Source organism: Melitaea cinxia, chromosome 18 (genome assembly GCF_905220565.1).
Source record: "Melitaea cinxia chromosome 18, ilMelCinx1.1, whole genome shotgun sequence".
NCBI lineage: Eukaryota > Metazoa > Arthropoda > Insecta > Lepidoptera > Nymphalidae > Melitaea > Melitaea cinxia.
Genome location: NC_059411.1, coordinates 741,963 through 766,373, shown reverse-complemented (window position 1 = coordinate 766,373; position 24,411 = coordinate 741,963). Strand labels below are relative to the sequence as shown.

Sequence of the window (24,411 nt, the reverse complement as noted above, 5' to 3'; positions counted from 1 at the left end):
CGTTAGCTTACGTTTTAAATATTCATCGACTGTAAATCCAGTCGTTTATTAAGAAAGTATGCAAAAACTTTGCCATTAATAGTTCGGCAACACGCGACGTATTGCGCAAACCGATTAGCACAATTATTACAGTAACATACGGAACATCGTATCTACGCAGATGATATCATCCTTAATTAGTTGATTATCGTAGGAAATTTAAGTTTATTTAAGCCTATATACGTAGATATGTATTTTGGAGACTTAAAGGCGACGACCACGCTTTTCGTATGAAACTTACCCGAGGTCAACTTCGTTGATGGTGTAAAAGTAGTAATTTTTTTTTTATATAATCCAATTGAAGTTTTAGTTTATAAGCACGTTTCTTTCTTATAAGCCAAAAATTGGACATAGAGTTTGAACTAAAACTTTAAATTTTTTGTTTTGTAAAAATTAGGAAACACATTTGAAATAAACTCAACCTTCATAACTTCAGGGCTACCAGTGCGACTTTAAAACCGCGATCTATCGATTAAACAAACGAATGTCATCAAATTTACTACTGGCGATCAGTATCGAACATTTCTGACTTACCGATAAAATATTAACATAATATCGTTGAGAGCCGCGTCATATCACTTATGATACAACGCCTCGCCGCGCGCCGAGTCATCGAGCAATGAGCGAACGCGGAACTCGCTGACAGGAGATTTATATGAATATTTTATACCATAAACGTCCGTGCTGGTTAATTTTAAGTTTCTGAGATTTGCAATATGCCAACCGGTATTGGAGCAGCGTGGTGGATTAAGCTATGATTCTTCTCCTATATGGGGACAGAGGCCTATAGGTAAGCGTCCGAAAAGATAAAATCTAATCGACCTTCTGTAACACATATCCTACATCGACGAAGTTTAAACACCATTCTTAAGTAAGTAATTTTTACTTGGTTCTCCATATTGATGACATTTAGTTAGAAAAATCGAATGACGCATCGTTTTATCTCATCGAACACAAGCATCGTCTAACAACTTATAGGATACAAAAAGATATAAAAAATCAATATAACCGACTCTATCCATGTACAAAAATAAAGTTTTTTTCCTCTCCCGTAGAGTTGGTTATTTCGAAGTAAATTTTTTCAAAGCTAAAGCTCGTATAAATTTTTATGAATTTTAATTTCTATTGCACATACAAAAAAAAAAAACACCAACGTTAAAAACATAACGAAATTTAAATTTATGTATCGTAAAGATGAATTTGTAACGGTTTAATACATAATTATCTTCGCTGCTTATATATAACTAGCTGACCCGGCGAACTTCGTATCGCCTAACACAAACTTTATCGTATGGTTTTAAAGTTCAAATTGACTTTTAAGTATTATCACAAATCTTTTGTATGGGAGTATAGAAAAGTGTTGTTTTTAGACTTTTTCAGGAAATTTAATTTTTTTTTTTAGAATTTTTCTCTCCGTAAGAACCATCCTCGTACTTCAAGGAATATTTTAAAAAAAGAATTAGCGAAATCGGTCCTACCGTTCTCGAGTTTTGCGCTTAGCAACACATTCAGCGACTCATTTTTATATTATAAATATACATAATCTATAGTTCCATACTGATGTTATGAAACTGATAAGTTTGTCCTTCTGTTTGTCCAAACGCGATAATCTCAGAAGTCATTGGTTCAAATTGAAAAACCTTTTTGTGTTTAATATAGCCTATTCACCCAGCAAGGCTTGTAAGGCTATTTTTTCCTCAAATTAACGCGTTTGAAACTGGGGGAAACAGCTAGTATATATTATAAAACCAGTTTGTTTGTTGGTATGAACTCGTAAATTTGTATGGTTATAATGTATGGGACCGATACGAAAATTTATTTGTGCGTGTTTACCGAGGACGACTATAAAAATATGAAATATTAGGCCACGACTCGGGGAGACGAAGCGGTAGCCGGGGTGGGAAAAGTAGAGGTAGAGGAGGATTTTTGTTTTTGCAGCTTTATAAGATGTCGTTCAAAATTCACTCTCATTTTTGATGAAGGAAGCACAAGCACAGCAGGTAATATCCTGCTCAAATCTGAAGCAGCTCGACTGGGGAAGTACCTCGACCTTACAGAAGGTCACAGCTAAATAATTCTGCCCTCAGTGTTGTGCCCTGTGGTGAGTAAGGATGCCAGAGCTAGATAAAGGATAGGATGAGGGGATTGGGTCGACAACACGCTTGCAGTGTTTCAGGCGACCACAGGTAGATCGTAGTAACGCTTACCAACAGACTTATCGTACGCTTGTTTACCGCCTCCTTAATAAGAAAAAAAATTAACCGATATCAACAAAAAAAAATACTACTGTTATGATTATATTATAGGGACATAATTTGTTTCTTATATTTGATATATTAAATTTACATATACATATATTAATTAAAATCCAATGCGCCTGCGACGCTAGTATTGATTCAGCCCGCATACTGACGCAGTGCAGCGCTGCATTGGCGCAGTTGTGTGTTACCTTATAAACTCACTTCATGAGCGTTATACAGAGAGATAAACATTTTGATAAATAAAGTAGTATGAGGCTATACAGATAATTATAATCAATACAGAATTCCCAACATGTTGGGTGGCTTTCAAACGTGACTCTTGAAAGACTCGCAACTTAAAAAATGCTTTATTTATTATTAATATAAAAATGAGTCGCTGAATGTGTTGCTAAGCGCAAAACTCGAGAACGGTTGGACCGATTTCGCTAATTATTTTTTTAAAATATTCCTTGAAGTACGAGGATGGTTTTTACGGAGAGAAAAATTCTAAAAAAAAAAAATAATAAAATTAAAGAATCGACTGTTAGGCGATACGAAGTTCGCCGGGTCAGCTAGTTTATTATAAACGGAGTGTCAGAACTTCATCCACAACGACACTATACTGCAACCCAGCGGAAAATTATGTTTTATAATATTAAATCGATGTTTATCAATGTTTCTATTCAATAAGCAATTACCGAGTAACCCAGAACGTGACCTACGCATTATGTACAAGCGAACGTAAGAGGAAAAATATTCACTGACATCATAAGAGACCTAGTAGTACATACCTATGACATAGCTATTGATTTATTTATTATTATTTATATAGATAAGTTAATAATATAAGAAAGAAATAATAATATAAGAAATTGAAATTGAGATAAGTTGATTTTGAGGCATTTGTTTTATTATTAACTTATTTGTAAGATAAGGTTGTCTTACATCGAAGTCAAATAGTGTTGTAATCTAGCTGATATAGCAGACGATGTCTTGTCTTATCAAATGCGCTTAAATAGTCGTTACGGAAATTACTTAAATTTTCCGTAAGAACCTTTACATGTACGAAATCGGTAGTTTCAAGCTATTAAATGAAGTAGGGGATCAAGATAAATAGGACTAATTTTTTTAAATTTGGATATTAAGTTTAGTTAAACGAGCCTTGTAACATCGATCGTGCAATGTCAATTATTACCTCTATTAATTACTAATGGTCTGGGCGATTCTGTTTGTATCATATGCTTCCGGACCATGGACTCAAAATCCTTATAAGGGGCTGTTGAGTCGTAAGGCGTTTATTTAAGTTTAAAGACAGCAGGAACAATTAACATAATGTCATTATATTTATAATATATATATATTAAAACTAATAACAACATAGAACAGCACTATATCTTAATATCTATAAATTACGCGTCACGTGGTTTGTCCGCGATGGACTCCTAAACTTACCGATTTTAATCAAAATTTGCACACCGTGCAATTTGATCCAACTTGAAAGATAGGCTATATTTTATATTGATATATGTAATTATTATATTTAAAAAAAAAAAAATAGAGCGGTACGAAGTTCGCCAGATCAGCTAGTATATTATATATATCAGGTAAACCCTGCATGGTGTCGCATTGCGCCGCTCCGGCACGAATCTATGCCCACTCGCGCTGACCGCTTAGCTTGATCGATGGCCCTCCCTCCTCTAGATAAGATATTACTGGCATTAACATTATGTTGTTCGCGTGTCGAAATGGTAACCTTCAGCTTTATTTAGTGATGTAACTATTTGTACTGTTTGTTATTGAGGCGGCGAAACGGTTATTTGTGGTGTTTCTTTTTAGATCTATTCGGTTTTTGATTAAGTTTCGTATAGAGGTTTTCAAACCAAAAAGTTTAGTATTATCTAGAAGACCTCTCAACTGTTTTCTTAAAAGTATTGATGGGTAAGTCTGTAATGATCTTCAACAGTGGAATTAACGTGCACTCCCCTTGGAGGGTGGAAGTCTTTTATTGCTCAAGGACGTCAAATGTAACTATCCCTTTTTTTATACAAAAAAGTCGGAAAACAAGCGTACGGCTCACCTGATGGTAAGCGATTAGAGTAGCTTATAGACAACAGCAACACCAAAAACATCGCACGGGCGTTGCCGACCCTATCCTGTTCCCCCCAGGAGTTCTGGTCACCTCACACGACACTGCTTGAAAGCACTATTTATTTAGCTGTGATATTTATTCTATACTCTGTTTTAGCACATCATTGGTAAGCAGAATCGTTGTGTAGCATGAATAGCGCAGTGCAGTACACCAGCATTAAAGGTCATAAGTACAGAAGATTAATTAGTAATTACTACACTTAAAGTAAAACTATAGGCAAGCCTTCGGTTTATCAAGTGAAATGGCAAGTGTGTCCCCACCTTTATTAGAGTTTTCGCCCCAAGTACCTGTTAGTGTCATTTTGTCGATGTAACTAAAAGTGATGTTACTGGTCCCAATGGATCAACTACTACGAAAACCCATAATAGCAGACGATCAGAAGGTATACTTCTACTAGAATATTAGAAGAATTTCTAGAGTTTTACATTAACAACGAATTAGACATGATGGCATCTGTCTTATAGTTGGGCGGATCCGCTCGACATTTTGGTAAAGTTTACTATTTTCCAAAAATGACATCCCTCATTTTTGGGTTAAATAACTCACTTGCCCCATTTATTATTATTAAGATTTTGTAGGTTACGCGCAGTAAATTAAGGCGGAAAATTAATTAAAATGTAAAATAATGAAACCTCAGAACTGCGTCAATTTTCATAATTAATTTATGAAAAATGTCTAACAATTAAAATAACCGTTATTATTATTTACTATAATCAAGGAGTCTTGAAATGCCATGATTCGTAAATAGTCCTACTAATATTAAAAATGCGACGTTTGTGAGAATGGATGTATATATGTTTATTATTCTTTCATAGAAAAACTAGTGGGTCGATTTAAATAAAATTTTGTACGTAGATAGCTGGAGATCTAGAATAAAAAATAGGCTAGTTTTCATCTCGACATTCCCACAGGATCAGAATTAACGCGGGTGAAAACGCGCGGCGCAGTTAGTAAACATATAAAAGTACTTTTGCGCATAATTGGGGCTAAGAAATAAATATTATTTACATACGTCTAATAAGACACTAGTCCACTATTTCAATCGTCAATTCAAACAATCTGGTCATAAATTGATGGTGTCATAACACCATGATTGATATCACAACGACCTCATAGGCAACAAAGTTATTTAAGCAATGACAAATTCAGTCAAAACCAAACAATACCACGCTTGATGACGTCAGAATATAAACCGAACAATTATCTTTTACTGAATTGTTGTTTTTTTTTTTTTTTAAAGAACCAGATTTTTGAATTGTGTTTTCACAACTAATTGGCTACAGTTTGTGACTCGAACGACCTAAAAATCGACATACATTGCAATGAAGGACTTCCAATTTTACATTTTGCTTGGCATTCAATACAATACAATACAATACAAATTACTACTAATTAAATACTCTTTATTGTACACTATCAGAGAAAATTTTTACACCGCATTCAATAAAGTTCTTTTAATAAATTGTACCAAGCATATACGAAATACATTTAAATAATAACTAACTATGCCCTGCAGTTTCAAACACGTCAACTTGAAATAAAATAGCCTATATCATTCCTCGGTATATCAGCTATTCAACACGAAAATAATTTTTCAATTCGAAACAGTAGTTCCTGAGATTAGCGCGTTACAAACAAATACACTTTTCTACTCTATGATATTTAATAATAATAATATATTTATGTCGATGAACAGTAATTAATATGGCGATGATATAGACTGCTAAAAGAGGAATGCACGAAAACATGTTTTCATTCTGTGTTAATATGTTAATGTTGTTTACAATATTTTAAGTAAAAATTATGTTTGCTCTGTTTTGAAATTTGTATAAAATTTTATTATCAAGAATAATAAGAAAACAATACATCAATAAAATAACTAAAGTATGATTATGAGTAATAATTGTGTTTGTTTGAAAACGAAAAAAAACGACTTCAATTACATCGACAATTAATACAAAAATGGTCATTAGCTCTCCTGTTCAGTTAAAAATATTACATTACTAGAATTATAATAAGATATTAATTTCTATTTAATAAATTATAAATTTCTTGAACATGGATCACAACAGCCAACGGTGGAGAATATAATAATTGTGTTTGCTCGCAAACGAAAAAAAACCGACTTCATTACATCGACAAGTAATACAACGTAAGTAAAGACGAAAAAAATTAACAAACGCACTAGTCATCACTACGATTTTTTAGGGTCGCCCTCGATTTCTCTAGGATTCCACCATCAGATCCTGGTTTCCTTATCATGGTACCACCATTAGGATATTTCATTTCCAATTTCTTTTTTATCAAAATCGGTTCATAAACGACGAAGTTATCCTCGAACATAATCGTCGAATTAAGTAACCTCGTCCTTTTTGAAGCCGGTTAAAAATTGAGAATTATTTTTCATTCTAACAACAGACACCACTACCTATATATCTTAAACGCTCATGTTTTTAGTTGTGGATAGGTCACTAGATAACTGCAACGTCATGAAATACAACAAATCTATAATATAAAAATGAGTCGCTGAATGTGTTGCTAAGCGCAAAACTCGAGAACGGTTGGACCAATTTCGCTAATTCTTTTTTTAAAATATTCCTTGAAGTACGAGGATGGTTCTTACGGAGAGAAAAATTCTAAAAAAAAAAAAAAATTAAATTTCCTGAAAAAGTCTAAAAACAACACTTTTCTATACTCCCATACAAAAGATTTGTGATAATACTCAAAAGTCAATTTGAACTTTAATACCATACGATAAAGTTTGTGTTAGGCGATACGAAGTTCGCCGGGTCAGCTAGTCTCAAAATAATAATCGCAGTAAGTTGAGTTTTAATAAAACGTTAACAGACTTCAGAATTAAATTTCCTTTTGTGTAATTCATGTTGCGATTTGCATTTTAATTATTTATAATTTATGCAATGGAATGATTTGGTCATAAATTAAAATATAAAGTACCTAGTGTTCCATGTTTCCATGACTTTACTTACGTCTGCCATATTACTTCTATATACTCCTTAATGGTGATTATTTGATTGACTCGATAGACTCCTGGAGGGAATTGGGGATAGAGGGTCGGCAGCACCCTTGCGATGCTTCTGGTGTTGCAGACGTCTATAAGCTACGGTAATCGCTTACCATCAGGTGAGCCGTACGCTTGTTTGCCGACTTTGTCGTATAAAAAAAGACATTTTCCGTGACTTACGTGCACGCTACTACATGTTGATATAAAGCCTATTAATATCTTGTTTATTTTAAATCGATTTTATATAAGCAGTTATCGTTGCATATGGACGCTTACAAAACCGGGATCATAGCAAACGCGATACCACTACCGCGCTATAGAAACGGCGCATCTTCAGGCTTTCTGACCACCTCACTCACCACAAGAACCCAATACTGCTTGAGAACAATATTATTAGGATAGATCTTCTGTTAGTTTTAGCATATTACTGGATTACCAAACCCTTCCACTTTTACAATAAAACACACGTTCCATATTTTAATGGCTGCCCACGACACACGTGTCATTATTATCGCCATGTTTAGCGATGTGTTGTGCGACCCACTTCGACCCACGGCTGCTCAAGCGTAAACACCATTTACGTGAGAACCAAGGGTTGCCAATACAATTATTATAATTAGAACTCGCTTCGTTCGTTTCCTATTAGGTAAATGGTCGATACTTGTAATATCTTTTTATCAGACTAAAAAAAGAGTTCCTCATGTCGATTTTTTTTTGTGGTTACCTAATAACTTTTTGCTTGGTTTACCGATTTTGATGATTTTTTTTCAATTCGAAGTCTGGTTTTTTTTGTTAGTTTTTGAGTTATTCCTTATAATGTGTATATGAAGTTGTGTTTTATTTTTTGTTTGAGAACATACACAATTACGTAAATACCCTTTGAATTAACAGTATTGAAAATTGTACATGGCAATTTATACTGCAATCTTGATAATTCAATCATTTTCATTTGGTTATGTTATTGTGAAAGTTATTCGTGTATTCGTATAAATGTGATAGCTTTGCAAATCATTGTAAGATGATTGCTAAATTCTAAAATCTTATTCCACTCAATTTTCTTTCATTACTTTCCATAGTGTACCTACCATATAAATAGACAGAAAGTAGATCACAGAAATGTATGTACTGTATGTATGACTGCACCAAGATGGAAAATTTATGAATTTTTTTGTTCGTTATTTTCAGGACAAGGTTTTTATGACAGAAAATTAAAAAAAAATCGAAATATTCAAGAAAAAAATACAGGCGGTACGAAGTTTGTCGGGTAGTTAATATCACTTTAATTGTAAAAACCGATTTTACGATTCCCGCTAGCAACGAATATTTGTATTTGCATAATTAATATTTGTTGCTGGTATGGGTCCCTATGCCCTTGTGGGTCTCCTCATGCCACGAAGAACGCGTAAGACTGTCTGTCCAGATTGCTATTGTCAACACGAGATAACGTTCGTAACTCTTGATAAGGAAATAAATTATCTGCCAACTTCTAGTAGTAATTCGCGCGATATATTTGTAAGATGACGAATCAAAAGTGCTTTTAATGCAAACTTAAATTTAGTTTTTTTTTTTTATATACATACCTCGTACACATAAATAGTCAATAAGACTGCAGTGTAGCAACAACGGACTACCATACTAAACACATCGTACGCAGACCGAAGCTCGGTTGCCAAGTGCGGTTTCACGTGCTAATTACTAGTTTCTGTTAATGTCGTTTTTATTTCGACTGATATAAAAAATCTTGGAAAAAAAAAAATAAACAACGCGAAGTGAATAGGTTTAGGTAGTATTTGAATTGTTGCTATGTCATCTAAACTATTGCTTAAAATATAAATAAATATGGAACTAAAAGGTTTTATAGAACATAATATTATAGTTTAATTGTCCAGTTTTATACTTTTTAAGTAAAAATTTATCTTTATTGATTGAGCTCAAAACCCGTACGAAATAAAAATATTGTCTACTGATGTAATGGTATATAACCATATCCTCATTAGAAGATCCTAAAAAAAGTTGAAGACAAACAATAGATGTAATTTACAATACCAATTGTAGATTGTACAAGGAAAATTTACAAAATAAATACACTTCTACTTCGTTTAAATAAATCGCATGGTTAACGCGGCTATCCTTAGACGTAAACAATCCGTCAACGTCTTGAACAAACCCTTGATAAGCCCACGCCTTTCGAAACTCCCCACAGAAAGTGAATCTACAAAGGAAATCTTAGAAGAAAAAAAAACTAATTGGAACGCTTCAAAAAGAGAGAAATTCACTCTTCAAGGCCTCTTTTTTCATGAAAAACACTAAAATAATAGAACAAAAGCCATTCATTCGTTACACGGTTTTATTAAATGATTAAAAACGTCACAAACTTCAACTACGGCGACGTTTCATAGCGGAATGGCCATTGCGTCTTCAATTTTAAAATACCGTCCCAGAATTTCGCATCTTCTTTTGTTACGCGACACTAAATCATTTCCCTCGGGCCACCATTATGTCGGCACAAAAGATTCCTAGTTACTTTCGAGGTCGGAGCATTATTCTCAAATCATAATCAGGTCATGTGAGTTAATGAAGACGCTCGCTCACTGGACACGACTGAACGTAATCAAGGATTTATAGTTATTGTCCGACTTACTTCTATAGCTGGTAACTTTTATTCTTCCAGTATTAATAATAAAACTGCAAATAAAGATCTGCGGATCTTATGCACGAGGAAAACTACTTTCGAGTAACTTATTTAATATTGCGAAAGATTGAGATAAAGACACTTTATTATCGTCAAGCGAAAGTCCATTTATATCCTAAACAAACATAATTCCTTTATTAAACAATTACTTTCTAAGGGTATTGAGCCAAAAATAATATGAAGACAATGTCTCCTCCCTATAAATGTAGATATCAATGTATATTTATATAAGTATCTTTAAACAAGATTAATTCAACTGTAACCTTAATACATCTTGTTGTTCGTGCCCTAAAATTCCGCGGATTTTAACGAATACCCTCATAATCCGAGCCTCAATATCGAAATAAATTAAGCAGAAAGAGCGGCAGCTGTAAGCACAAATCGATAGGAGCCTCAACATATGAATATTGATTAATGGGAGCAGAAATATTTATTACAATGCTTCTAGATAACAGTGAAATGTATACTACACGATATTCTAATGTATTGATTGAGTTTGTCCTTGAAATAATTGCTCTTAAAATATGCATTAAGTCATGAAGTGTTAGTAATGATAAATTTTCAAGATGCTTAAATCAAGTTGCAATGTTGTTCTGCAAAACGAATTTGAGTTTCGACAGCGACCCCAGACGTAGCTAAAGTTAGGTCATTCTACGCGTCCCACTTTTGTAACCAGCGCCTGTACGCCTACAAAAATCGCGAAACATCGAAAATGGGTCATGCATGATTGCGCATAGGAACGATAACTGACGTACTGTAACGTTATCAAAGCCGGTTATCGATGTGATGTTAGCCAAAAAGCACGAGTCACGGGCCCCACCCGTGAGCCCGAAAAACGACCTAGCCGCATTGCACCAAAAGCGCCGATGGAAACGTTCCACATACTGGCTACTTGGTACTGTTTGCCGTGATAACAATACACAATGAATTTATAATGATCTATAAACACGTCTTTTTACAAAGTTAATATATTTTCATTAACTGCTAAAAAATTGCTACATTATAGCTAAACAAAGCGATGCTACTTTTAATAATTGTTGGTATATATGCATTTATGCAATATCACAGCAGTTAATTAAAAAAACACTGATTAAAATACAAAATGGCGGTCAGTATTAGCTAAGCACTAAAATCCAGTTATTAAACATTCGTTTTAACGATAGGTCGATTGTTACCGATTACGACATACCCAAAGGTAGACGTAAGCGTATTTAGGTGAAGTTTATTCAAAACATTCGGCTGTTACGAGCCAGCGGCGAAATTTCAGTCAACACATCCTGAAGGTGCAGACCTAAACCAACACAACTCTAAATGAGTTTCACGCCACTCATTACGGCATTGTTATACATTTACTCAGACCTACCATCAACTGTGTCGAGAATCTTTGCGTCTATTCGTATAATTTTTATTTTGCCTTTACAAATACGCTACTCGAATTAAAATTCATATCGATACGTGACAAAAATCTCGATATACCAATCCATACTAATGTTATAAAGCTGAAATATTTGTTATTTTTTTTAACGCGCTAATCTCAGGAAATACTGATTCGAATTGAAAAATTATTTTGTGTTGGATAGCTTAGATTTGTGCCTATTTACCGAGGAAGGTATAGCCTTCCTATTTTATTTTTCAAATTAACTCTTGTGAAACCACGGGGTACAGGTAGTTAACTGAATAAAGCGAAATAATATTCAATGTATATGTATGTATGTAATGTTGTAGTAAATACTTCAACAAAAAGGCATCCACAAAATAGTGATATACATAATAAAAACAATTTGTTCCCCATGAAACAATTACATAAATAAATGAACACGACCGTCTGTAATGAGATAGATCCAAGAACTATACTATTTTCAACAAATAAACGATTAAATACAAAAGAGCAACGTGTGTGGGTTACGTGTCCAAAAGTATATGCGAAGCCAAAAATTTCTGGCGTACGCTGCCAATCATGTCAGTTGACATAGGTACAATTAATAAAGACTTTCAGCCAATTCTTGGCAAAACAATAACCATATCGGGGGGAATCTATTGCGCAACGACGCGGTGGCCATAAAAACGAAAGTATTTGTGCTCTACCGATCCTACTCTCGTAGAATTTGAATTAGCGACGTGTAAGGCTGATGTTTTATTGCGATTTCTTGAGACGTCGTTTGGGTGTTTTGCTATTTTTTCTAGTTTCGTATGCGGAAGATAAAAATCATATGTGTCACGTTTCTTTAGCAAGACTGTAAGAGTAAACGGACGGATTGGAATAAATTTCTCTCATTACTTTCTCTAGCATGTTATTACTTGGTTAGATCCTTGAAAAAGATCAATTTCGCTCTCTTTGTTGTATTATTTTTATTAAAATAAACTGTAATGATATTAAGTTGTGGAATATAAAAAAAAAAACTTCCATTATAACTGTTCAAGTTCTTGAGGCAAAATCAACAAAAGTTTGTTTCCTCTGTAAACGCCTTTGTTTCAAACTTCGTTGAGTTATTTCACTGCCAAATGTTTCGATGCCGAAATATTCACAAACCCTTTTGATTTAACAATTTGATTTACATTTGTTATTTTCCTTTATATACCTTCATAATTATAAATTATGTTTACAATTCTCAAGGCAATAATAAAAATTTTAGAAAAAAGAACCGCTATCTAAGAAAAAAGTATTAAAATCAAATTTTATCCAATTCCATTACGTAATACATTTCACGATACAAAATTAACGAAACATGAAAATCTGGGACCTGGAAAAATGACTATTTTTAAGCCCCTAAAACTAGTACATGAGGCTCTTCGTCTAATTGGACTGTTTGGAGCTCAAGCCCCTTTCCAGTTGAAAACTCGTTTGAGTGAAAAACATCAGTTTCTTTTCAGATTTTTTTTTTTTTTGGATTCCGTTATTCCGTAAGGTATTTCCGCGTCTGTACCTTTGTAATATTATCTCGGGAGATGAATTACGGTCCTTTACTCAAGGTCTATTTGCGAGAAAATATTTTGGTTCGAAGAATGATCTTGGATTGCGTTGAGTGCTAATGATTTGTGAATTCATTTATACCTACTTTTATCTAACTGAAATACCAGAAGTATAATTTGTGGTTCAATCAAAATTAATAAGCTGATTAAAGCAAAATTCCAATATTCCTGTAAAATAATATTATTTGATAATAATGCTTGAAATATTATTCAATTTTATTATACATTTAAAAACGTGTGTTATCGCAACAGCGTTCATTTCTATCGTGACAATTGATAATGTACATTTATTGCCTCGACGAACAATATCGTATAAACAGCATTATTTACGGAACAATCGTTCATAGATACCATAGTTTTAAAGCCGTTTTTTGTTCATCAACTTTTTTGCATTAAGTATTTGTTAGAATATTAAACAGCAAACGAGTACTTTAGCGTCGTCACTGTATTGTAAAACGATTAGATAGAATGAAATACACTAGGTAACTAACTACCCAAGCGTACTCGTTATTATCCTTATAAAATGAGTTTTATAATTTGCTTCACAACGAGTTCTCCTTGCAAAAACAAAGCTTTTGATGTTTAAATTTTCGTCATGAATAATTCATCGCTTGGAGATTATTTGTAGGCATTTGTAATTGTGAGAGAGGAATCCGTGTCAGCGCGTGCCGGTAACACTTAGCCACTAATCATTCGAACGAAAAATAACAATCGAAGTATAAATCATGTCGTGTTCTATGTAATAGCAAAGTAGGTTGCCGAGCGATTTATTAGGCCAAAAAACTCCTATTAAGGCATTGTTGGAACAGTTAGACATGACAGATTAAGGGCTGGTTTTTAACCGACTTCAAAAAAGGATATATAGGTATTTTTTTATGTGCGTTCGTGGATAACTTCGTCGTTTATGGACCGATTTTGATGATTCTTTTTTTGTTGGAAAGAAGATATACCAAGGACGGTACCATGATAAGGAAACCAGGATCTGATGATGGCATCCTAGAGAAATCGAGGGGAACATTCGAAAATTGTAGTAGTGACGAGTGCAAACGCACTAAAGAACTACAACTTAGGTTGCATCACTTGTCGATGTAATTGAAGTCGGTTTTTTTCGTTTGCTAGGACACAAAATTACAGTAATCTTTGTTTATCTGAGATTGTGCTTACTAGAGATATGCCTACTTCTAGACTATCACTTGTAAGTAAAATCAGAGACAGATAGGCTCTGTTCTAGTAAATAATCATCAATCTATTCATTACTTTATTTACTAGTTAAAATTACAACATAATCTAATATCAATATCGTCTGCATTTCTAAAAAATATAGAGAAAACGACCTTTAAGGAACAGTCCTTCGAAATCACATTGCTAATTTCAGACCTTAAAAAACGTCTAAAGTAATCACTAGTATAAAACACCGGTAGTGACCAGAATAATGAAATATAAGACAGTAAATGACAAAATTCTATTTTAAAGAAATGTACACATTAGTATATTTCAAAGGTGTGTTTTGTAAAACCTTGATTACTCATAATACCCATATTTACAATTGAGGACATGTTCGCCTTTTTGCAATATACAACAGGGTAGACGTAATCGGCCAATCTGATATTATGTCTAACTCTATCAAAGTTACTCTAAAAACATCGTGTTCCAACATTATCAATCTTCTTCTTCTTTAAAGACTATGGCTCCATCAGCTTTTCGCCGATGATTTTGCCAATGACAAGTACCTACTGAAATGTATAAGTCCAGAAACGGTCCGTTTTTGACAGTACAATAGTGGGATAAGCCGCTTAAACTGCAGTTAGTTGAAAATATTTGACATGATTATTTAACTTTAATTTATTGGTAAATTATAATTTTATATCATTGATTCTAATAAACTTAGCTAAGACAACACAAAAAGAAGATGGCACTAAAGTTAGAAGAAAACAAACATTAACCGGCCGCGGAATGTTTTTGGGAAGCATATCATATAGTGATAGAGTTAATTTCAGACAATTAAAAAACAAATGATCGAGAGAACATTATCAATCGCCAATGATCAACGCAAGACATCAACCAGAACGAAGACACGTGTCAAGTACAATGCAAGTGTCTGTACAGTTTTAGGAAGCGAAGTCAAAACGATAGCAACTGTGTTTGCTCTAGCGATACAACCGCGATAACGATATCGTAAATCGTTTTATAATACACCAATATCTTTAGATATCGTATCTGTGTGCTGATAACACGGAAATCTTTATTAAAGTAATATTCAAATGGATAAATTTATTACTGAGTTCTTAATTGAAATTTTTCTGCTGTCTCTTCTATATAAATAAATAAAATTGTAGTGTGTTTGTAATATTAAAAGAATCGCTTTTACTAAATGCATATGGATGTATACACGGTACATATATCAAAATAACATTTTTTACAATTTTTGTCTGTCTGTCTGTTTGTTCCGGCTAATCTGAAACGACTGACTGATTTTGACGGGGCTTTCACTGGCAGATAGCTGATTTAGTAAGGAGTAACTTAGGCTACTTTTAATTTAGTTTTTTTTTTATAACTCTGCGAACTAAACAATAACTATTTTATTAAATACCAAAGGGACAAAGTCGCGGGCACAGCTAGTATATAATAAAATAATTTTAGGTACATTATTAAACTGACGAAATACCTAAAAGATTTAGATTATGCTCTAAGCGAAAGATGAAAACCTTTTAAGAAAAGTAAAATCTTTCTTCGGGTTTCCACGCTCCGTCAGATTTCTAAACGTGAGTTAAGATGAGGCCAAAGTTTTCAACGCCTCAGTCGTCTGACCTATTTAGAACTTCTGTGGTCTACACTCAGTGTAAATGGAACTTTTTATAAAATAAAATAAATTCACTATTTTTTGTCTTCTGAAAGCTTTAAATGTATTCAAATACAGAGAGAACTTCAAACAAATTGCTTAATAATATGTTTTCTTGAATTTAAAACTAAAAAACAACCAAATAAATTATCGATTTAACTTGGCAAAACTTTTACGCGCTAAATAAAAAATGTCACAATCCGGTTATGAAACTAACAATTTCAACAAGCTTTATAAAATTCAGATAGATTGTACCTAATTCTGAATAAGAAATTATGTCATCCTCGACGTTTAATATCGATGTAAGGAATGTTACTGGTGATAAATGACAATAAAGCCTAATCTAATTCATAGGACAAGGAATTCAGTTCGAATTCTTGTTCTTACAAGAGTCAGAGAAATGGCAAAGTTTGTGAATCCATTTACTGTCTAAAAATATTTTTTATGATAATAAGTTTTCTGCAATAGCATAAAAATAAGCACTGTATATACTATACTATGTACTAAACTACAAAGAGTGAACGCTAATGCTGATATAATTTACTGAACATTTGTCTAACTATTAGATGATGAAATCTTCATTAAATTAATTCTTGAAACTTCCGCAGAATTTGTTTTATTACGGCTACAATAGTAAAAGACAATAGAATCACAAATATATTTTGTAGTTATTGTAATATTTCAGAACCATTTTAGTATGATTCTGACTCACCCTTACATATATACTGATTATATGTATATATTACACTTGCTTTACTACCTAACCCATTACCATTCGTTATATTAAACCCATTCAAGAAATAGATCGCTAACGGTATCCATTCGAACAATCAATCTGAATTCTCTCCATTAAGCGATCGTAAGATCAATACAAATACCATTTCATTAATTTAATTTAATGGAGGCGCCTCTCTTGTAACTACAGAACAATCCAAATTCCATGTTTAACAAAGCGTTTGATAACAAATGCTGGCAAAACATTGTCCATGCCAATATACAATATATGAGTAGACTTGTCTCAGTTGCCAATACACATTTATTTTGCCGAAAAGGAAAAAAGTTTAGGGAATTAAGGGCCTGCTTCACCGATAATGGTGGCCAAAAAATAAGTTTATATGTTATTCTCTTTACATCGAATTCGAACGTGTGAGATAATTCTATTCGCAAATATGAATCTAAAAGTTATAGTATTTTCATAGAAAGAGAAAGAAGAGAAGTAGGTCCTTATGGCATATTCAATCTCTTGTTGTTAAATTCTATCCGTAATTTATTTTCAGGATAAAATATATCCACAAACAGCCCAAGACTAATTATTAATAACTAAATCGTTTTCAGGGATGGTCAACATGTGCTGCATGATTATCTTTTCGCGTGTAACATGCGTCCAATTACGTATATATAATTATACGGAGGACATATTAGCATCGATTTTTCACGACTTTTGCTACAATGATATTATTTTATAGGTGTTATTATTTTATCTTGTTGTTGTCGGGTAAATAGTTATTTTTGAAGTTATAATTCTTTGAAGCGTTAGGAAAAAATTATGAGAGTAATTTTTAACGCGCACACCGTCGCAAAAAACCCACGCCCTGTCGTTAGCTAGTCAACAAAGAAGAAGTTAGCAACGTGAAGTTAGCTAGCCAATAAAGTATTACTTCCACACTTTTTTTATATGTGGAATCAGGTTTAGACCGAACCTCTTCATTAAATTGGATGACCATTAAATAAAGCGATCGATAGTACGCCAATACTAATACTATGCCAACAGCATTTTAGATTTGTACGATTTTATTTTTGTGTTACCGACACATTAGGAAATTCTAAACATTTTTTTGGCTAGAGCACCGACACGGTCAGTCGGAGATGCAGGTTCGATCCCCGCTGGAACGGTCGATTTTTGATATGATATTTTTTTAAAAATGTTTAGCATTTTAGATATTTCGTCTTTTAAAGGAAAAACGATTCATAAATGGCCATTACGCTTTTAATACTCTACGAACTACTAAGCCTGTCAATTTTACTAAATAACTTTAGTAATATAGTAGTTGGCGACATATTTTCGTCGAGAAACTCCTCTATTTAAACAAAAGGTTATCGAATTTAGTAAATACTTTCATTTATAATATTTGAAAGCTAAACAAGTTACCCATTTGTTTATGATGCTTATTTCAGAATACTTTCAGCAATCTTGTAAATGAAATCAGATTTCTTTTTCGCTATCAAATATTTCCTTACATGTATAAGAGATGATGTACTGTGTGGCTACGGTACTAAAGAATATAGCCACCCCCTCTCTTCCCGTGGGTGTCGTAAGAGGCGACTAAAGGATAACACAGTTCCGCTACCACCTTGGAACTCAAAAAGCCGACCGGTGGCGGGATAACCATCCAACTGCTGGCTTTGAATTACACAGACCGAAGACGGGCAGCAGCGTCTTCGGCGCGACAAAGCCAGTACTGCGGTCACCAACCCGCCTGCCCAGCGTGGTGACTTTGGGCAAAACACATGAGTTCACGTTATTTTTGGCGTAAACTTGTGGAGGCCTATGTCCAGCAGTGGACTGTATAGGCTGTAATGATGATGATGAATGATGATAAGAGATGAAATAATCACAAAATCAGGTTAGAAGATCAATAAATATTTACGAAAATTTTGGTTACATCTAACACATTACATTCAAATATGTTACGAAAATATTGAATAAAGTTAAAAGTACAAAACGGATCGGCGACTAAAAGATACGCCACTAACGCGGTCGTAAAATTTAGCCGTCTTCGAAATTTATGTGAAAACGTTCAACTGGGGGATCCGGGACAATTTAATACACCTTGTCTTTGATCTTCGCACGATTTACATTTTTTTTTTCTTTGTAACACTGGAGCTTTGTTGGTGCTAAAGGATACCGGTTCCCTTTGACAGCGCTGAGCGTGATAATTCAAAGTCAATTCTAGTTAATTACTAAATTAAGTACTTTGTAATTACATTATAATTACTGTCTTTGTAAATGTTCTTTTTACTACGATATAATTAGAAAAGAACTCTTCCTAATTACAATTATCGTTAAACGGTATATTCCTTTTCTCATTAAAGATTTTTTCAAATTTTTAACTGGCAATAATGATATACATACACTAGCTGACCCCGCAAATGTTGTTTTGCCATATATGTTACCAGCCCCCTTAATCCCCTCACGTATAACTTAGGGGTATGAAAAATAGATGTGAGCTGACTCTCAGACCTACCCGATATGCACACAAAATTTCATAAAAATCGGTCCAGTCATTTCGGAGGAGTATTGTAACTAACATTGTGACACGAGCATTTCATATATACATATATAAGAAGATGAACGTCACTTTTCTATTCGTCATTCAATTAATAACTTCAATAGACAAAAAACAAAAAAAAAATGTCTATATTGAATTTGAAATGGTTTTCTTTGTAATGTCGATAGCTTTATTATCGTTATAAGACAAAAAAAAAAAATAATAATAATAATATACATTCCGTTTGATTGCCGGATAATTAATGTTACGCAACATTTTTTGTAACTAAGCTATCGTTGTCTTACATTTGTACTTTTTAACCGACATTCAAAATTAGTTCAAAATATTGTAAAATAAATATCATAAATTACGACGCCGCGTTGGCGCAACGGTCATGGCACTGGTATGTGGCTGTTGCGCTGGCGGTTGCGGGTTTGATGTGCGGGGCATGATAAATATTTGTATTGGCCATGCAGATGTTTGCCGTGGTCTGGGTGTTTGTGCAGTCCTTGTGGGTCTCTCCACCGTGCCTCGGAGAGCACGTTAAGCCGTCGGACCCGGTTGTTATCATGCACACCTGATACCGATCGTTACTCATAGTAGGGAATATATCCGCCAACCCGCATATGTCCAGCAGTGGGATATTATGGCTGAAGCGTATTATAAATTATGACGCTCCTAAATAAAATACGATTGGCCCACGAGAACATTATAAGAGACGTTATGAACGTAAATATCTTTATATCCGTATGGTCAAAAACTCGATACAAATATTTAAAAAAAAAAAACCTTCCTACATTCGTATGCGATTACGGATAGCAAAATTATTTTAAGTAATCCGATAGTTATAGTTGCGGATATTTGATTTCTAAATAATTGTGAAAGGGACGCGTTAGTTCTTAGTATTTATTGTGAGTAGGTACTTACGTACTTGTGCAATAATGTAACAACGGCTCTGGTGTAGGTAAAATTAGTCACAAATAATATCCAAACAGTTCATTTAAAGTTTATTATTTCCTTTTTTTTTTAAGGTTAAATATAGTATATATGTGCTGAAAGTGCGAATGATATAACGCCCCGCTGTGGCACTTGTCGAGACGAAGTGCAGTACTGATAAGATAACGCTATTGACAAACAGAAATAACTCACACAATACAGTTCCTCTATTAATACTATGAAACAGTCATGTACCAATATCCGCCTACAATGGATTAATATATATTTTTAATTTATATATATATATATATATATATATATATATATATATATATATATATATATATATATATATATATATATATATATATATATATATATATATATATATATATATATATATATATATATATATTTTGTTTTTATATTTTACTAAATAATATTTCTATTCTGGAATGTAAAAGGTTTATAGCACACTAGTTGGGGCCCGTGACTTCGTTCGGATAGAAATTATCGTACATAATTATGCTATTAAAAGTTATATATTTTCCCGTTTTTGTAAGATTTTTTATTAATGCTTCGCGCCCATCGGCCGTAGTGTATTGTAACGTTTTTTTCTTTCTGATAAATAGTATCCAACACGAAATAATTGTGTCTGCTCGCAAACGAAAAAAAGAAACAGGCTTCAATTACATCGACAAGTAATAATACAACGTACATGTATAGAAGAAAAAGATAGGCAAGTCACGCATTACAAGCAACTCAAAAAGCACTTGTCAGATTTCAATTAAATTTAAATGAGACCACATGACACGCACCACCTTTTGATTAAAAAAAAAGTCATTGAAATCGGATCACCATGAATTTATGTTGCCCATAGAGACCACGCTGGCAGGTGGGTTGGTGACCGTGGGGCTAGCTTTGTCGCACCGAAGACGCTGCTGCCCGTCTTCGGCCTGTTTATTGGAAAGCCAGCAGTTGGATGGTTATCCCGCCATCGATCGACTTTTTAAGTTCCAAGGTGGTAGTGGAACTGTGTTATCCCTTAGTCGCCTCTTACGACAGCCAAGAGAAGAGAAGGGGTGGCTATATTCTTCACTGCTGTAGATTATTATGTACAATATAGGTAGATTTTTTTTATCGGAGGTTAAATTTTTGTTAAACCCCGCTGTAACCTTTAAGGTTAGAGTAACGCTTGGCTCCGGCGCTGCGGGAAGTGCAGCCCTTCCGCCCTTGCTTGCGAAAGCGCGCGAACGAATGCGTAGAGGAGCGGCTGAGGCTGGTCGCCTTCGGCGACCATGCGGAACCTCTGCGGAACAGAGACGAGCGAGAGACGAGAGAGACAACAGAGAGAGCATGAGTGCATGGTGCTCCGATTCGGTTTTGGGTATTTTTCGAATTTCTAAACCTATATTCTAGCACGCAATGTTACTAATTTTATTAGAATATTATGTCTGACGCGTTATTTTGTTTAAAAGTGTCGATTTGTCAGTCGTTAAAGGTCAGTTCGTATCGTATTTTGATCTTTCAGTAAAGATCGTTTTTACGTAAATTTGTTCGAAAATAACGCGTGATAGTCGCAGTAGAGGGAGGAGCATGAGTACACTTACTACAGCACCGGAATTAAGGTAAAGTCAGAAATAACAAAAATTTAACCTCCGATAAAAAATCTACCTATATTGTACATAATAGCCCTGCTGTAAACCACACAGCACAGGAATTAGTGTTTTCGACCGAATTCCAGCATTAGTATTAGGATACATTTATTTATTTACTTCCTTGGCGTTAAGTCTTCTTCTGTATATTCAATTTATTTTTAACGTCTTAAAATCATACTGCGTAATAATAATTAAATAGGAAAAACATAAGTTGAATCAGTAGCGAATTAAACATAAATATTCAGTTTTATTTTACAAATTTCGAATAGTCACAAATGTTTATACAGACTACTCAAATCCTTGACATTTAAAGCAAGTGTGGTTTATGAATAAACAAAATGATGCCATCAATCAATCAACTGCAGAAAAAAATACTAAATATCTTACAAAGCCCATTCAAAACTCTCGCACAAGTAACTATCTCCTTCCGAATAAACCTTAAAGTAACGCGTACTATAATGAATCAATAAATATATAAAACTGGTCAAAAATCTACTGCGTCATTATTATTACGCTTATTACAGAACACAAAAATAACATTCTTTTAATCTCTGCAGCGTTTGACAACACATCTATTAACCTTGGAATTATTCATAGCATCAACGAGCCATAACTAACTCTAAGCTTTGGGTGATTAAGTTGAAAATAACATTAGAAAGACATAACGACACTGACCTTGCCGTCATCAGGTAAGCCGCCTTCACACATCACAGCTAAACTCTTTATTTACTTAATATATAACAACTAAATTTCATAAATGATACATTGATACCGTGCTAGTCTAATACCTAAATACAGTGTGACATTATTATATAAAGTCAATGGATAGATTATGCAAATAATGTTAATTATCCTGTAGGTTAGTTGATATGACTTTCAAATAATAAATAAAGCAAAGAAAAGCGATCAGATATGAAATAAAATTTCAAGAAGAGAGTTTGCGAATGATCCTAATAGTAATGTCGGAGAACTGTACATTGAGGTGATGATCACACCAACGATGTAACGACTAAGCCATGAGTGGGTTGGTGTGAGGCTAAGTACAGGCTCACAACATCGAGGCAATGTTTACTGTGCAATGGAAATTGACCGTAAACGCTAACGTCTACGCCAGCTCATTCCATTGATGGCTCACTGTCGCAGTGATTAACACACCCACATATTAATAATTCAGCCCAGCCCCGAAATTACTCGAAATTAGGAAGTTATAAAGACATCTATTATATCCATCATTTTAAATTTGTAAATAGCTCGAGGGCTGGGCAGCTCCTTGTGTTATATCAATGAGGAGCTATTTCGGAGAGTGGTCTGTGATGAGCCGGTGATCAGTGAGCATCAGAGGGTGATGAACGTGAGCGCGTGCGCGCGTGAGTCATGCGCGCCACCAAAATCCACAAAGCCGATGAGGAGCGAACATAATTACTCTGACGACTCACCGAAATGAGACGTTAAATTGCCATGGCCGTTAGCCAGTGGCAAGGCCGTCACCAAGTCTTGAACTAAAAAACAACGACTCACTTTTAACATTGCATTCAACACAATTAAATAACACAGTACATACAAAATAAAGCGCGCGCTTATCGACGCCTCCGATAAAAAAGGAACCACAATTTTCTTGTCTAAAATTATCAAGAATTACGGTCATTTATCGTCGCAGAACTTAATTGCTACATTTTAGTAAGTGTTCAGTCTCTACAATCACATAGAGTTGTTTTTTAACAATATTTCGACTTATTACACTCATAATCGCTATTATTATCATTAAATAGGTCAAACTGATAACAGCGGCGTAACATTCTGATAAGAATCTTGTTGGGTGACCGTATAGGTATGTAATACATAGCAGGGTCGACTTGCTGTGTCAATGTTAACTTTACTTGCCAAATACGCAATCGAGTAGAAACAAATCGTGAGTGCAGGTGTGCGAGTACTCACCGGAGCTGAAGTGCGATCTCTTGACGTCCCCATTTTCCGAATCTCCATCGAGGGGTCGTTTTCTGGAGTCCGTAATTTCCGGACTGGGGCAAGTATCCATTCCTGTGTCAGCGGCCATGTTGAATTTCAGGGCAATACTATAAACTTCTCTAGCATAATTCCCATTACGTAATTGCTTCAGAATGCGTATAAAGATGCGGCACTATACATTATAAACATATAATCGAATTCACTTAACACTTAAACGACTAAAACTAATAAATTGAAATTTTAAATGGTCAAGTTACTAAAATATAAGAAGAGAAGTGACACTATAGTTGTTACGTCTAAATGTAATGTGAACGTTTGTCGATACTGCTCGGTTCTGCGGCTGTTGTGTATGGCGCATACTCAGAGTGAACTTATCCGCAGTTGTTTCGTCGTTACGTTGGCAGTACTGTTATTTGACAGCGACCAGCTGATTGCTTTAGTGATGTACACGACTATTATAACAAAGTCAACAAAGTTTTTATTATAACTAAAAAATAGTTCCTATATAAATTTTATGAATATATTATTGAAAACGCTTGTATTTTCATTAATCTTACATTTTACATCTATGAACCAGTACGTACCAACTAGAATAGGTAAATGTGGAGATTTACTAGACAAGTAATAATGTT

At 34.1% G+C, this 24,411-nt stretch overlaps 1 protein-coding gene across 1 annotated transcript in view; it reads right to left on the bottom strand.

The window, feature by feature from the left end:
• LOC123662359 (RNA-binding protein Pasilla) overlaps positions 1 to 24,146 on the bottom strand; it is a 90,299-nt gene extending 66,153 nt beyond the window's left edge. Inside the window, exons 1-2 of the mRNA XM_045597208.1 lie at positions 23,750 to 24,146; positions 23,251 to 23,313 (exon numbers count right to left, since the gene is read on the bottom strand). Coding sequence (XP_045453164.1) covers positions 23,251 to 23,313; positions 23,750 to 23,867 — 181 coding nt within the window. The 5' untranslated portion in view covers positions 23,868 to 24,146. The remainder of the gene's footprint in view (positions 1 to 23,250; positions 23,314 to 23,749) is intronic.
• Positions 24,147 to 24,411: the final 265 nt, after the last annotated feature.